Consider the following 17220-nt stretch of genomic DNA (forward strand, 5'->3'; position numbering starts at 1 on the left):
GATGCGCGCATGAAGAGTTATTATATATCAGCGGGTGAAATGAACATGGATTGGATTGAAGTGAAGGCAACATGCATGTGGTGCATGTCGAAAGTAGTACAATCCAAACTTGATCAAGTTATGATTAGTATTACTTTCGACATGCACCACATGTTGCCTTCACTTCAATCTAAGCCATGTTTAGGCATTGCAGTACGTAGCGTTGGTAAACCAAGCACGGAGATATAAGAGAGGACACTTCTCTCTAATAGCTACCTAATAACAACCTAAATTAACCCCCAAAACCCCTAAATCAGCCCCTTTCAAAAAAAACCTCAGATCCAGCCAGATGCTGACGCGTGGATGCCTATTGGTCCCGGTTGGTGTCACCAACCGGGACCAAAGGCCCCCCGGCCTAGGCTGGCCGCAGCGGCCACGTGGAGGCCCATCTGTCCCGGTTCGTGTAAGAACCGGGACTAAAGGGTTAGGGCATTAGTAACGACCCTTTAGTCCCGGTTCAAAAACCGGGACAAAAGGCCCTTACCAACCGGGACAATAGGCCCTTTTTCTACTAGTGCGGAGTAGGCTGGCGGTTTCACGGGAGAAAGAAGAAGGTGAGGTTGAAGATGAACAATGCCCTAATCTATTTCTGGACATTGGATCAAGATCTAGTGGTCCTGGAAGAAGTAACCAACTTTTCAAGTGCCTGAGTAGTAGGCACTCCTTTTTTCTGCTAGCAATTAGCCTAAAAAATCAGCCACACCATCCTAACGGTGCACCCTGGTGACTTTGAATATGACAGTCAATAAGCGTTAGGCTCCTTGTTGAAGCAAGTTGATCTCAGTCTACCCTTGGTAACGATTAGGGTTGAGAGAGGGAGGATAAAAAATGTGGATGGTTACATGGAATTTCATAGAATAATTGTGCATTAGAGGGTCCTTTTTCTCCTTGGACATATATTTCCATATACTGTATCTCGTATATATAATAAAGACTGCATGATAGAGTGAAGTCCCATCTCCCTGCCTAACTCCTGTCTGTGGAAGGAGAGAGAAAGAGAGTTGATAATAGGAGTACTGCAACAACATGTACACAAACACATGCAATTAAAGAGCTGATCTTTTCAATCAAAGCAGCTAAGCAAGCATGTATCCCATTAATTGCGTCCATGAGATTGGCAGGGGGAGACTAGTCACATGATCCCATCTTTAAAAACCACCAAAACAAACAAACAAAGCCTTGATAAAAGCTGCCCATCCAATGAGTATATGAGACACATTCCCCCTTCAAAGAAAGGGAGCCACACCCACGCACCGATGCAGCAAGCACAAAAGCAAGCAAAGAGATATAGACAAAGCCCTTTTTTTCACCCTCACCCCCTCCCTCCTCCCCTCCCTCCTCCCTAGCTATATATGATCCCCTCATGCCCCAAGCCTTTCTACAACACAAGCACAATGCACCTTCACCTTTCCACCCCATAAAGCCTCCGTTGGCACCCCTATCCCACTAAGGAGCAAAAAGAGAAGAGGGAAAGGAGGCAAGCCAAAGGCCGAGGCCAAGGCGAGGCGACGTAGCCGGTTGTGTGCAAGGGTACGTGCGTAGCTAGTAAGGTTAGCCCTTAAAAGAAGAAGAAGGAGAAAGCCCCCAACACTTATGGCACTGGTCAAGAGCCACCACCAAATGTTGGCCTCCTCCTCCACCTCCTCGTCCTCCCCCTCCTCCAAGCAGCAGCCGCCGCCGCCGCCGCCGCTGGCGCCGCCTCCCCCGGCCACCGACCAGCCCTCCCCCGCCAAGCGCAAGCGGCGCCCTCCCGGCACGCCAGGTACGTGGACCATAACACATGTGGATCGATCATATCTGGATCGGTCAGCATGCACTTGGTTACTGCGCCGTGGATTCATCGGCTGACACTTACGTACGTACATTATTATCTAGACCCTGATGCGGAGGTGGTGGCGCTGACGCCGAGGACGCTGCTGGAGTCAGACCGGTACGTGTGCGAGATCTGCGGGCAGGGGTTCCAGCGGGAGCAGAACCTGCAGATGCACCGGCGGCGGCACAAGGTGCCGTGGCGGCTGGTGAAGCGGGCTCCGGCGCCGTCGGCCGGGGAGGACGGCGGCGCGGGCACGGCGGGAGGGACCGGCGCGACGACGGTGCCGCGGAAGCGCGTGTTCGTGTGCCCCGAGCCGAGCTGCCTGCACCACGACCCGGCCCACGCGCTGGGCGACCTGGTGGGGATCAAGAAGCACTTCCGGCGCAAGCACGGCGGGCGGCGGCAGTGGGTGTGCGCCCGCTGCGCCAAGGGCTACGCCGTCCAGTCCGACTACAAGGCGCACCTCAAGACCTGCGGCACCCGCGGCCACTCCTGCGACTGCGGCCGCGTCTTCTCCCGGTACGTACCGCCGACGCCGCTACTCCTACGTCTATGCCTCATGCATCTGACGCGCGCGAGCTAATTAATAACTAAGCTGCATCATGCACCGGTTCGGGACGTACGTCGATCGTACTTGTCGCACGAGAACGAACTAGAGTTATTATATACCTGAACACCAAAGGGCTTGATTATATATGTCTTTGTGGGAGAAGTACAGCCATGGAGATCGATCGATCCATGGGTGGGTGGAGATAAGACAAAAGCTTTGGTGTTAGTTCAGAATTTTAACGAGTTTCCATCCGGTCATCAAATCAAAAGAAGGATTAAAGAGATTACAAGTGTAGCCGGCCGACATGAATTAACTAGAATTTGATCGATCCATAGTTTAGCAAGCTAGCTAGCTGACCACAATTTTTAGTAGCTACTAAGTGGAGTTTTCCGTACGGACGCGGGCTGGGACCTGAAACTGATGGCATATATCCAGGTCGAGTGGGTTCCATAGTATCCATATGTCCATGGAAGAAAAAAAAGAAGAGAAATTAGAAAAGCAAAGCTAGGATGCTGGCGTATGATCATTTCGGTGGCGGATCGCGGTAGGACCGAAAATTCCAACGGGAAAGCGACCGCACATCGACCAAAAACTGTCTCCTCAGTCCTCAAAGAGAACAGTGCTAGGCTAGCTTATAGCTCCCGTAAACTCAACTCAAAGAAGCACCTACCTTCTAATTGTGTTAGCACTCGCTCAACACTGTTGCTGAATGGGTGTGCGAGGCGATGCAAACGACATACTAGAATATTACTATTACTAGCTGGGAGTAGGTAGTATTAGCAGTCACAAGGTTATTCATGCAGGTAATGGGTTACTAGCTGCATGCATGGTTAACCCCTCCAAAAATTAAAAAGTTTAACCAGTCGCATGCATGCATGCATGTACTGGCCTAATGGCAAATGCCCTTGTCAGATTTTTTTAATGGAAAAAACAATTTAAGGCATCATGTAATTATAAAGAAAACATAAGTCTCTTGTCAGTTACTAAAAGGAAAAATAATGGACTCAACTACAAATCTGTCGTTAGATTTTTAAGCATGGCTAATCAAACGTTTTTTATGATATTTTATGTTTGCCGAGGATGATAAGTTTAGTTGGCAAGCATGATAAATTAGTTCCAGATTATATTTTTGATAGAAAATTATCATGCTTGTTAAATTTGCCAACCTCGCACCAAAATAAATTTGTCGTAAAAAGTATTCGATTTGCCATGCTTAAAATTTGGCCGTCGGATTTTTTATATTACTGAAAAAAATAATATACCATACACACAGCTTATATTGTCAAGTGGAGCTACTGTGACACTGCCTTGAAATGTTTTCACAATATCATTTTGTTTAAAAAATCTATTAACATGCATGTACCCATATATATATATTCATCACCCAGGGTGCAGAATAAGTTATTCTTCACCCGAGGTAATCTTACGACCATTTCATAAATAAATTACATTTGAAATACAAATAGTTACATTCATATTGATTTACTGTATAAAATTTGGCATTAACAAAAAAAATATAGGTCAAAAAATGTATTTTATGTACATTTTACACTATATTTTTACATTTATAATTTTACGTAACATAATTTTTTTTACGATGATTATAGGTTTTCTTACGTTCTCTTTATATATATATATATATATATATATATATATATATATATATATATATATATATATATATATATATATATATATATATATATCAGTCAAAGATGTTGACTCCGGATAGCGTGTGACACCCCAAGATGTCACGTATCGTTGAACAGAGGAACTACTGTGCATACGGGTAGTGATCCATGCAGCAGGGGAGCTGGCCACAGCAACGAGCACTAGGTAGGCTAGCTAGTAGCTAGCCAGGTAGAGACAAGCTGCCCCGTTCCTCGGACCCCGCCTGATCCACCAAAGTACAAGGGAGCGCGCGCGCGCCTCTCTCGATCGCTCGTCTCGCTCGCCACACGGTCGGACACGGGCGCCAGGACAGGAGCCCATGTGCATGCTCTAGCCGCATAAAAAACAACAGCACTGGGCTACCTACACTTTAATAATTGGCACTTGGCAGCCACACTCTTGTCAGTTGTCACCGACCGGGTATATAGATGTAACGGCCGGGCGGGCACCCATGCACGTTAATTTCCTCTTCCAGAAGTGTAAATAATTTTACATTTTTTTAAGAAAACTTTGAGCTTTTAGAGGAACGAGCTATATATTGCGTGCAACTCGATCAAGAGTCGTGTTCAAGCTAGTGCGTGGCGTGGTCCCTTTGGTGTGCCGTGGCTGGCTCCATGTGGCAGTGCAGTGTTCACTGCACAGTGCACACACATCGATCTCGATGGATCGACCACACCGCCATTTGGTCCCGGCCAGAACTGAAGTGATCGATGCATCTCGGAGGGGCCGTCGGTACACGTTTCCACCAGACCGCCACCAGTATCTTGTTGGACCGATTGGATGGCGCCCGTCGATCTATCCATCTCCTTGTCCGTCTGGTCGATCGGTACATGCCGTGTGGTCGCTTTCGTTCCACGCAAACGCCGAAATGCCGTATGGGCGCGATCGACCGACCGATCGCGCGGGCGGCAGGCCGGGCAATCATGCATGCATACGACGCACCTAACGTCGCGAATTATGGCACGTACTCACGTGCGTACGTACGTACTCGATCTCCCGCGACATATATACACGCGTACGATGCCCATGACGGCGACGGGGCAGGCTGGTGCGGTGGGAGCGTAAGCGTCCATGCAGATTATGGGCGTGTCGTGTTGGTCAGTGCTGAGTGCTAATGATCTGCTCGTGTTGCAGGGTGGAGAGCTTCATCGAGCACCAAGACGCGTGCAACTCCGGCCGGATGCGCGGCGAGGCGGGGGCCGTGCCGTCGGCGCTCCCGGTGCTCCGGCCTATCGTTATCAGGCATCCGGCTACGGGGGTGCCGTCGACGCCGCCGCCGGAGCTCCAGCTCCTCCCGGCAGCTACCAAGGCGCCGGTGAATGCCACGCCCGCCGTATTCTCCACCTCCCACGAGCCCCACGCGACGACGAAGCTGGAGCTCTCCATCGGCCCAGTCGCGCCCTCGGACGGCGTCTCCGGCGCCGACGACGGGAGGGAAGAGGTGATGCGTGCCATGCAGGAGAAGGCCGCCGCGGACGCCGAGCGGGCGCGGGCGCGGGAAGAGGCCGCGGCGGCGGAGCGCGCGCTGGAGGAGGCGCGGCGCGCGCGGCAGCGGGCCCGGGGCGAGCTGGAGAAGGCCTGCGCGCTGCGTGACCACGCCGCGCGGCTGCTGGCGCAGGTCACGTGCCACGCGTGCCGGCAGCGCTCCTTCGGCATGGTGCCCATGGGCGTCGCGGCCGGCGGTGACGGCGGCCACGGCGGCTCCGCGGTGGCCTGCGAGGCCCTGAGGAGAGGGGGAGGGTTAGGACTGTAGGGGCGGCGCGCGGCGTCCATGCCATGCATGTACAACTTTCACGTTCGCGCGTCAATCGTACGTATACGTGCACGCATGAGCACGTAAACTAAAAGGCCCGTGATGTCGTAGCGACGGAGTGCGTTTATATGGACGCGCTTTTGCTGTTCAGTGCAGTTTACGAATTAATCAACGAACTTCTAAGAAATTTGACAACAATGCTTTTGAAAACTTCTACCACGCACCTGCACGGCCACGGCGCCGGCAGCTGGCCGCATGCAGCTTCGTCTCTTAGTTGCTCTGCTGCATCCTGTTGTCTTTGCCGCCCCATCTCGCCTTTCTTTCCCGTCTCTGGCGTTCCGATCGGCACGGTGTCCTCCGCCTTCTAACCATAGCACCTGGAAGGAGTACAAACGCCGAGCATCCAGGTGAAGTGAGTACTGCCGACCGCGTGCAGCCAATCCGTGAACAAAATGGTAGACAAAGCTAAACCGTAACTACTACTGTGTACTCCGACTGAGATCAAAATGGTAGGCCAATACTTAGCTACGTTTCTTCGCTTGGGATCAAGTCTGTCGACCGACTGAATTAGAGCATCTGCAGTCGGACTTACCAAATCTGGCCTTTTATATGTCCACGGACGCGCCCGTACGCGTCTGCGGACGCAGTTGGACCACCTCTCGTATGTCCTGCCCGGTAGTCACATATCTCAAATCCGGACTCTCAAATCCATGCACGTCCATCATACATGCCATTATCACACGTAAATAACAAATGTTGGTAGCGAAAATATATAGTTCTTACATAAAAATTAAATTAAGTGCACAACTCAAACATTAGCTCTTTGGTTTTCATTATGGGTCCACATATGCTCCACAAGGTCACTGAGTAGCTACGCGTGCACTTGATGATCTCGAAGATTCTGATGCATTTGCAGAGAGTTCATTAGCTGATTTGCATCTTGATCTTTCGGGTTTGGACTTTATCTCCAGGCGTTTCAAAATCATTTGGACTACCCCATCACCTTCATCCTTGACAATCATATTGTGGAAAACACGACATGTCATCAGCTTCCACAAAGTTTCAGATTCCCACATCATTGCAACTCCACGAACAATTCGCCGACGAGTTTGAAGCACTCTGAATACCCTCTAGACATCCTTCCTAGCTGCTTCTGCATTGTTACAAAATGACTTTGTTTGTTGCCTTATGGTTCAGATATGGTCTTCACAAATACCGCCCACTAAGGATAGATGTCATCGGCAAGATAGTATCTCATGTTGTAGTCGCGGCCATTGAGTGTAGTTGCACGGTGGCGATTCCCCATTATAAAGCCTTCTGAACACAGGAGACCGTTGAAGCACATTGATGTCGTTGTGAGAACCCGACATTCCAAAGAATGCATGCCAAGTCAAAAAGGCATGTGATGCCACTGCTTCCGGTATGATGGTGGCCTCTTTGGTGTGACCTTGGTACATCTCACGCAAACCTCTGGGGCAGTTCTTCCATTGCCAATGCATGCAATCAATTGACCCGAGCAAACCTGGAAAATCTCGTGCCTCTCCAATAGCCAGCAACTTTTCGGTGTCCCGCACATTTGGTTCTCTCAGATACTCTGGTACAACCTGACAGTAGTCTTCAGGCATGTTCTCCCCCCCATCCGGACCATCTCACCAACGGCATCGGTGGCAGTACCAAGTGCAAGCATCCTCAGAGCAGGCGTGCATTTCTGCTTAGCAGAGAAAGAAAGTTGGCTGCAACAATCTCCAGTGAGCTTGAAGTATTCATCATGTGCCTCCACTCCCTCCACAATGCGCAAAATCAATGGTTTGCGCATACGAAAACAGCGACGAAACGATGGATCATCTAGGAAGTTGGGTCCGAAGCAAAGTAGTCCCTGTACAACAGCCGTGCTCCAGAGATCCTATCCAAATTAATAAATCTTCTCCCTTTCATTGGACCCTTAAAGTTGAGATCTGCTCCACCCGCGGTCCATTCCCTCTTGCCTGCTGAAAGCGCAGGTTTACTCCTAGAGGGGGGGGGGGTGAATGGGAGATTTTTAGAAATTCATCAAACTCTGAAGAATTTGACGAAGATCAGAGTGACGAAATAGAAACACAAGGGAAACTAAGTCATCACAGGATCAGAGTACATGCAACCTGGATACATAAGAGTGAAGAACATGCAATCATACAATCATACACGCATGAAGAAAATGAACTGAGGAAATAGATAGCGTGATGGAATTCTTCAGTTCAAATTCATTAGAGCACAGATCACAAATTCTTTAGCAACAGAATAAAGTAAGAGATGGCCTGTGTTCATCAAGATAGTCATCCAGGCCTGTGTTCTTGAACTCGGTGCCGTTGTCGCTTCTGATATGCTTGAGCTTGATGCCATAATTCGTCATGGCTTTGCGAATTGTCTAAAGATGCCCTGCACTTCAGTCTTGAAGATAATGATATGCACCCAGGTGTAACGAGAATAGTCATCAGCAATGACGAATTTATGGAGTGATGCTGCATTGGTTAGTGTAGCATAATGAGTAGGACCAAAGAGATCCATGTGAAGTAATTCAAAGGGACGAGAAGTGGTCATGATTGTCTTTGTGGAGTGCTTGGATCTAGTCATCTTTCTAGCTTCACAAGCGCCGCAAAGGTGATCTTTGACGAATTTAACGCCCTCAACGCCAATGATATGCTTCTTCTTGACGAGTGTGCTCAAATTCCTCATGCCAGCATGTCCAAGTCGTCGATGCCATAGCCAGCACTCTGAAGCTTTTTCCAGTAGACATGTGGCTGGTTGAGTACCTAGAGAGAAATCTACAATATACAAATCACCTCTCCTAAAGCCTTCGAAGACTTTGGACTTGTCAAATTCCATTAGCACAATGCATCTATATTTGCCAAAGATGACAATCATACGAAGATCACAAAGCATTAAGACAGACATGAGGTTATATCCTAAGGACTCGACAAGCATCACCTTTTCCATGTGTCGATCCTTTGAGATAGCAACCTTACCTAGACCCAATACCTTGCTTTTTCCTTTGTCAGTGTAGGTGATATGCTTCAGATGAGACGGAGTGAGTGGAGCATTGGTGAGGAGATTCCTGTCACCAGTCATATGATTTGTGCAACCACTGTCCAGAACCCATTCAGTAGCTTTTGGAGTATCATCTTGTAGAAGCATTAGTTTCACTTACAAATTCATATACTTCAGTTGAAGAATATGATGATCACTTTCATCAGTGAATTTCATCAGCAAGCATATAACGAGCAACATAGGGATGTGTGAAATGAGATATTCATTTCATCATGATTAGCTTGCATCCCATCAAGCATTTATGTCAGGCCTTCAACAATTTCATCAGACATTTATTTGTCTGAAGACCTGAACCTGCAGAAGAAATTAGTTCTTCTTCTTAACCACCCACATCTGAATGGCTGGCTGAGAAGCAATGTAGTGCAAGGCATTGATAGAGAACTTAGGCATTGAAGAATATGCATTTCTCTTCACAGGAGGAGTATAGTACTCATAAGAATATGCAGAGAAATTCTTAGCAGTTTTGTGCACATGGTGATTTGAAGAATAATGCACATATTCATCAGATCGCTATTTGTTTCCCTGCATTGAAGTGTTAGTACGAGCATAAGTTGGCTTGCGTCCATTTGACGACTTTGGTCCAGGTGAAGAATTTGCCCTGGGATTGTTCCTTTTCTTAGGTGGTGTCATGATGACATTCACCTGAAGATTTTGAAGAACGGTTTTGGGCACCCAGATTTTTTTCACAGGGGAACCATTCCTGCAGTTAGTACCAACAAATCTAGCAAATACTTCACCATCCTAATTTCTGAATAGCTTGTAGTTGGAGTCAAATGACTCATCAGAAGAATGGGGAGTATCACATGTAAAGCCAGATAGAGTGGATGGATCAACTGGTGGTCGTTTTGCAGCCACCCATGTGGTTTCGGGATACTGCTCAGGTTTCCAATAAGATCCATCAGCATTCAACTTTCTCTCAAAAGCAATACCCTCTTTCCTAGGGTTCCTATTTAGAATATGCTTCTTGAGCACATCACAAAGGGTTTGGTGCCCTTTGAGGCTTTTGTACATGCCTATGACGTACAATTCCTTCAGCCCTGCATTTTTGTCAGTAAAACTTGTGATCTCCTTAGATGAGGGAATTGAAACCACAGAGACAGTTGAAGATATAGCAGCAGTTGAAGCATTTGAACATTCAACTACAGAATTTGCATTATCACGTTCAAGGCATTTTAAGCATGGAGCAACAAATTCTTCCTGAGAAGTGCTGATCTGTTGAGCCAGCAATGAATCGTTGTCTTTTTGAAGATCATCATGAGATGCTCTCAGCTTCTCGAGTTCTTGCTTCCTTTGAAGAAATTCATAGGACAGCTTCTCGTGTTCAGCTGAGAGGGACACATGACGACTTTCAAGTTTGTCATATTGTGACTTTTAGGCGTCTGAGATCCTCAGACAAGCCTTTACTGCGATCCATTTCCTCATCTAGCAGATCATCACTTCTGTCTAGAAGTTTTTGAATCTTTTACATGGCATTTTGTTGTTCAGTTGCAATTTTAACAAGTTTCTTGTAACTAGGTTTTGCTTCACATTCAGAGTCATCATCACTTGAAGTATTAAAGTAAGCTTCTCGTGAGGTTACCTTGGCACCTCTTGCCATGAAGCAATAGGTGGGAGCATAGTCATCAGCACAGTCTTCAGTGTTGGTGGAGTCACCCTTTTCTTCATGGTCGAAGATGGACTTGCTGACGACCTCCTCAGATTCCTCAACTTCCTCGGTTTCTTCCTCAGAATCCATTTCCTTCCCAATGAAAGCATGAGCTCTGCCGCAGGTACTTTTCTTATTTGATGAAGACTTTGATGACTTCTTCTTCTAGTCATCAGAATCGTCATCCTTGCTAGATCTTTCATCTTTGAGCCCTTTTTCCAGAGGGGGGAATCAACAATGTAATGGCCTGTCTTCTTGCATTTGTGGCAAGTTCTTTTGTCGTAGTCATGAGCAGAAGCTTCAATGTTCTTTGAATCGTACTTTGAAGACTTTCCAAATCGGTTCCTTTTGGAGAACTTCTGGAACTTCCTTACGAGCATAGCCAGTTCTCTGCCAATTTCCTCGGCATCATCCGTACTGCATTCAGATACTTATTCCTCTTCTTCAGATGAAGAAATTGCCTTTGCTTTGGCCTTTTCCTTTAGAGCGCAAGGACGTCCGTAGCTGGGACCATACATATCTCTCTTCTCAGCTTGTTGAAATTCATGAGTGTTGAGCCTCTCAAGAATATCAGCAGGATCAAGTGACTTGTAGTCAGGACGCTCTTATATCATCAGGGCCAAGGATTAAAGGAGCTGTCAAGAGACCTCAGCAATTTCTTCACCACCTCGTGGTCAGTGATGTCAGCAGCACCCAGTGCTTGTAGCTCATTGGAGATGTCTGTGAGGCGATCGAAAGTTTGCTGAACATTTTCATTATCAAGTCTCTTGAAGCGGTTGAAGAGATTTAGAAGCACATCAACTCGAGAGTCACATTGAGTGGAAACTCCCCCATTGACCTTGGAGAGCCTATCCCAGATCAGCTTTGCAGTTTCCAGTGCACTCACAAGGCTATACTGCCCTTTGTTGAGATGCCCACATATGATGTTCTTCGTTTGAGAGTCGAGTTGCTTGAATCTCTTCACATCAGCATCATTGATGCTCGGGGAAACAGTGGGGACGCCGTTCTCAACGACGAACCAGAGATCGTTGTCAATTGTCTCAAGATGCATGCGCATCTTGTTCTTCCAGTAAGGATAGTTTGTGCCATTGAAGATGGGGCACACAGCAGAAACCTTGATCATACCTGCGGTCGACATAACTAAAACTCCAGGTGGTTAAGCCAAAATCACAAGAACAAGGGAGTACCTTGGTGTGATACCAATTGAAAGCGCTGGTTTACTCCCAGAGGGGGGTGAATGGGAGATGAGAAATTCGTCAAACTCTGAAGAATTTGACGAAGATCAGAGTGAGGAAATAGAAACACAAGGGAAACTAAGTCATCACAGGATCAGAGGACATGCAACCAGGATACATAAGAGTGAAGAACATGCAATCATACAATCATACATGCATGAAGAAAATGAACCGAGGAAATAGATAGCGTGATGAAATTCTTCAGTTCAAATTTGTTAGAGAACAGATCACAAATTCTTCAGCAGCGGAATAAAGTAAGAGAGGGTTGAGGAATTTGAAACCAGGTTGGCTCGGTGAAGACAATGAAATTTGGTAGACCAGTTCTAGTTGCTGCATCAATTGTACGTCTGGTTGAGGTGGCCGAGTCGCAACTCAGAGGACACACAGTCCTCACCGTATTCCTCTTGAGCTAAGGTCACTTAGTCCTCGCCCAATCACTCCTGGTAAGTCTTCAAGGCAGACTTCCAAAACCTTCACAGACTTATTCACCGACACACCACAATGACTCTTGGTGTACTCAGAACTTGACGCCTAACCGTTGATGGCTCGTGTCCGCGTCAGTATTTCCCCAAAGAGGAAGGGATGATGCAGCACATCTACGGTAGGTATTTCCCTCAGTGATGAAACCAAAGTTATCGAACTAGTATGAGAACCAAGCAACACTATGTAAATGGTACCTGCACACAAAGAACAAATACTTGCAACTCGACGCGTAAGAGGGGTTGTCAATCCCTCTTGGGTAAAAGATAGATTGGTTGTATGATTTTGGATAAATAGATCTCGCGATAAAACAAAATAAAATAAATAAAGAAAAAGTGCAGCAAGGTATTTTTGGGTTTTTAGAATAATAGATTTGAAAACAAAAGCAAATAAAATAGATCTCGAAGCAAATATGATAAAGAATAGACCCGGGGGCCGTAGATTTCACTAGTGGCTTCTCTCGAGAAAATAGCATACGGTGGGTAAACAAATTACTGTTGGGAAATTGATAGAACTTCAAATAATTATGATGATATCCAGGCAATGATCATTATATAGGCATCACGTCCAAGATTAGTAGACCGACTCCTGCCTGCATCCACTAATATCACTCCACACATCGACCGCTATCCAGCATGCATCTAGTGTATTAAGTTCATGGAGAAACGGAGTAATGCAATAAGAACGATGACATGATGTAGACAAGATATATTCATGTAGGAATAAACCCCATCTTGTTATCCTTAATAGCAACGATCAATGCGTGTCTTGCTGCCCCTTCTGTCACTGGGAAAGAACACCGCACGATCGAACCCATCACAAAGCAACTCTTCCCATGGCAAGAAAAATCGATCTAGTCGGCCTAACTAAACCAAAGATTCGAAGAAGAAATACAAGGCTATAAGTAATCATGCATATAAGAGATCAAAACTCAAATAATTTTCATGGATAAAATAGATCTGATCATAAACTCAAAGTTCATTGGATCCCAACATACACACCGCAAAAAGAATTATATCAAATAGATCTCCAAGAGACCATTGTATTGAGAATCAAGAGAGAGAGAGAGAGAGAGAGAGAGAGAGAGGAAGCCATCTAGCTACTAATTATAGACCCGTAGGTCTACAATGAACTACTCACGCATCATTGGAGAGGCACCAATGAGGATGATGAACCCCTCCGTGATGGTGTCTAGATTGGATCTCGTGGTTCTGGAACTTGCGGTGGGTGGAATTGTGTTTCGTCGACTCCCCTAGGGTTTTTGGATTTTCGGGGTATTTATAGAGCAAAGAGGCGGTGCGGGAGGCGGCTGAGGTGGGCACAACTCAGGCGTGCCCATGTGGGTTGTGCTCCCCTCGGAGCCCCCCTCTGGTACTTCTTTGGCCCAATAGGTGTCTTCTGGTCCATAAAAAATCCCCAAAAAGTTTCACTGCGTTTGGACTCCGTTTGGTATTGATTTTCTGTGAAGTAAAAAACAAGCAAAAAATAGTAACTGGCACTAGGCACTATGTCAATAGGTTAGTCCCAAAAAATGATATAAAGTTGCTATAAAATGATTGTAAAACATCCAAGAATGATAATATAACAACATGGAACAATCAAAAATTATAGATACATTGGAGACGTATCAACCGTCTAGAAGAATGACAGTCTTCAAAGGTAACACGTGTCGGATCACATAGATCAATCTCTTCAGTGATGCTCAATCACTTTGGCTGTGGGTTTTTCCTCACTTAGGATTCTCTCAAAGTCGTGGGAGGATGGGTTGCTCTCTTATGACAAGTGCCAGTTTCTCTCGGAGTAGCCAACCAACAAGTGGTTGTGGGGGAGGGCGGCTATTTATAGTCAGGGGCAACCCGACATGGAATGTCATAAATGCCCTTCTCTGATTCGACTGTTGTCGGGATAAGGATCCACTCGATAGCTGGCATGCGGCGCAGAAACGGTATGAATTTGAACTCTCAAATTTGCGGGGGCACTCAATTTCCTCACTTTTAGGAAGAACGCAGTGGCGAACTCCTAACTCCTCAGCATGACCAAATTCGTCAGCGACCAGATGAACTTTGTCACTATCGCTAGCAATTGCGTCAGCTATATTGGAGATTTCCAAAGGCTTCACTCGAAGCGGCTTTTGTGTATAGGATTGAATAGGTTTGAGCATCACTTTGGAAATGTGAAATATGATTCACCTAGACCCCCTTTAACAGTACTGTTTTTCCTATGACTCAAAGAAGAAGAAAAGAAACTATGAAAACAAAGTCTTCACATCAATTTCTTCAAAGGTCGTACTAATTTCATCACCAATTTCTTCACTTGAAGAAATATATTTCTAGGGGTCGTCTTCCATGTGTAACCAAATCTTCTGGGCCTCTGTCTCCTGTGTATACTCACAAACTCATTAGTTCCTCAACCTATTTGTCGTCAATACTCCAAAACCACTAAGGGGGCACGTGATTCACTTACACCTGCTCATGAGCATGATCATATCCACTTCTTCACCCGAATCGGACGAATTGAAGAACTCATTTTCAATCATTTTATCAAGCTCCATTGGTCTGTAGCCTTGTCCAATGAAGCATCAGAATCCATCATTTTCCCTACAAATAAATCACGGAAAATCTGGTTGGACATTGTGTCGAACACATCAAGGGAAAGGTGGAGCCCAAAAGTTGTCAGACGTACTGCATGGGTGTTCGGGCCAGCGAGCACGGATGGGGGTGAAAGCACATTTGCTCCCTTGGTGGTTTTGGTAATTCATGTCAACATACATGTTGTTGGACTAACACTTTTATCAAGTATATTTCAGGAAGGGTTCAACCAAGGCTTGTAGTTGGATGGAGATGTGGACCTCTCAATCTACTAAGGACAAGCATTGGAAAAAGCTCCAAGACTCTACATCTTTGGTTAAGTGATCAAGGATCACATTGAGTCCATAGGAAAGCCAATACTATTAAAAGGGGATGATGTTTTGATCATGAGTCATTTGCTCAACTGCTTGAAGATATTGCTCTAAAAACCCTCAACCACATTCTCATAATCTGATATGTCCAAAACCCTCAAGTCATTCTCGGCCCCACCAAAACATACACACCCGGACCCACCGAGACACACTAGACAGAGCCACAGCCTAAACCCTAGAAACTCGGTTCCACCAAGATGGCATTCGGTCCTACCAAAGTGCACCAGTCGAGTTCATTTCGGAATTACCGAGTGAAACCGATCGGAGTTACCGAAACGATGCAAGGGCTTAGGTCATCACATATCGGAGCCACCGAGTGGATTTATCCGGTCGCACCGAAGCGTCTAACATTCAAATCTTTTACATTGTTCGGTCTTACCAAGATTTACTTTCGGTGTCATCGAGTTGTGCATAAATTTTTTAACGGCTAGATCTGATGGCTATAAATACCCCACCCACACCACCTACTCTCAAAGGGAGCAACCAGGACGAAAGTACACCTCGCATATACATTTTCTGAGACAGAACCACCTACACTTGTGTTGAGATCAAGGAATTCCAGTCCAACCATTTGATCCCTGATTTCTAGCCCCCTCAAGTTTCTTTCCACTCCAATCCTTCTCCCACCACCATGCCAAATCTGTGAGAGAGTGATTGAGTGTTGAGGAGACTATCTTTTGAAGCATAAGAGCAAGGAGTTCATCATCAACAACATAATCTATTATCTTTTGGAGAGTGAAGTCTCCAAAGCTTGTGGAGTTGAACCAATGAGTTTGTAAGGGCAAGGATATCGCCTACTTCATGAAGATCTACCCCGAGTGAGACTAGTCCTTCGTGGGTGTAAGCCATGATGGAATAGACAGGGTTGCTTTTTCGTGGACTCTTTGTGCGTGGAGCCCTCCGTGGACTCGCGCAGCCATTACCCTCTGTGGGTTGAAGTATCCATCAATGTGGATGTACGATAACACCACCTATCAGAACCACGCCAAAAATCATTGTGTCTTCATTGTGTTTGATCTTCCTATCTCTACCCCCTTTACTTTCTTGCACTTGCATGTTGTCCTTTTTTTGCTACCCTATCTTTGTATATGCATGTGTAGAATGTATTTGTTGCCACTTAACTTGTGCTAAAATCTGCCTAATGGTCAAGAAAAATAAAAATTGTATCTTTATCTTGTTAAGTGTCTATTCACCCCCACTAGACCTATCTTCTTGATCTTTCAGGGGGGAATGCACAACCGGTGCTGGTGGCGCTGAGGCTCGGAATAGCGGTGGAGCAAGGGTAGCGGCAGAGGTACGAGACGTCTGTCACGCAGGAGGAAGAAGAGAGGAGAGAGAAAATGGAACTGGTAGGTCAGGGTGGATTTGGTGCAATTTTGGGTGGGGGCCGAGTGTCGGGTCCCACATGGCGGATGCGCCCAGGCCTTCCCATATCCACCCTACATTTGGGCTGGATATGATGGGTGTCGGTCATCCCTGGCGTTTGAGGCCCATTGAGGTGCCCGTCCGGGTCGGTTTTTTACCAGTCAGTGACCATGGCGTCCGCCCGGGCGTTTGAGGGGGGGGGGTTGAGGCGCACGACTGTTGATGCTCTTAGGGGGATTAAGGAACTGGCAGGTCATCTTCGTATATATTTAGAAGGATTAAAACAAATACGAAGGTCCTTACAAGAGGAAAAAAGATAAAAGACTTGGCTAATCAAGTTTAGGTGATTTTTGAGTGTCACTAGTCCAATGGAAGTCTATTTTAGAAAAAGGTTAAATGAAAAGAAAGCATTGGCCGGAGGATGTCTTGCTTTATCAGACTAAGCAACTCGTCTTTGTGTTGCACTTTCTTCTTGAACACTTGTCAGTTCCGTTCTTTCCAGATGTTCCATCCTGTGTATATGGTAGTGGAAACTGCCTTGGCCCCTAGGGGACATATGTGATCGTTCCACCAAGTGAAAATCGAAGATGCTTGTTGTGCCTCCCTTGGGAGTGCAAGTATGTCTT

At 46.3% G+C, this 17220-nt stretch overlaps 1 protein-coding gene across 1 annotated transcript; it reads left to right on the forward strand.

Moving 5' to 3' along the window:
• Nucleotides 1-1403: 1403 nt before the first annotated feature.
• On the forward strand, nt 1404-6046 carry LOC123098125 (protein indeterminate-domain 16-like). Its single transcript, XM_044520018.1, has 3 exons — nt 1404-1801; nt 1915-2371; nt 5208-6046. The coding sequence occupies exons 1-3, from the start codon at nt 1633-1635 to the stop codon at nt 5824-5826; spliced, it is 1245 nt and encodes a 414-aa protein (XP_044375953.1). The 5' UTR covers nt 1404-1632; the 3' UTR covers nt 5827-6046.
• The last annotated feature ends 11174 nt before the right edge of the window (nt 6047-17220 follow it).

The sequence above is a fragment of the Triticum aestivum genome, chromosome 4D (assembly GCF_018294505.1).
Source record: "Triticum aestivum cultivar Chinese Spring chromosome 4D, IWGSC CS RefSeq v2.1, whole genome shotgun sequence".
NCBI lineage: Eukaryota > Viridiplantae > Streptophyta > Magnoliopsida > Poales > Poaceae > Triticum > Triticum aestivum.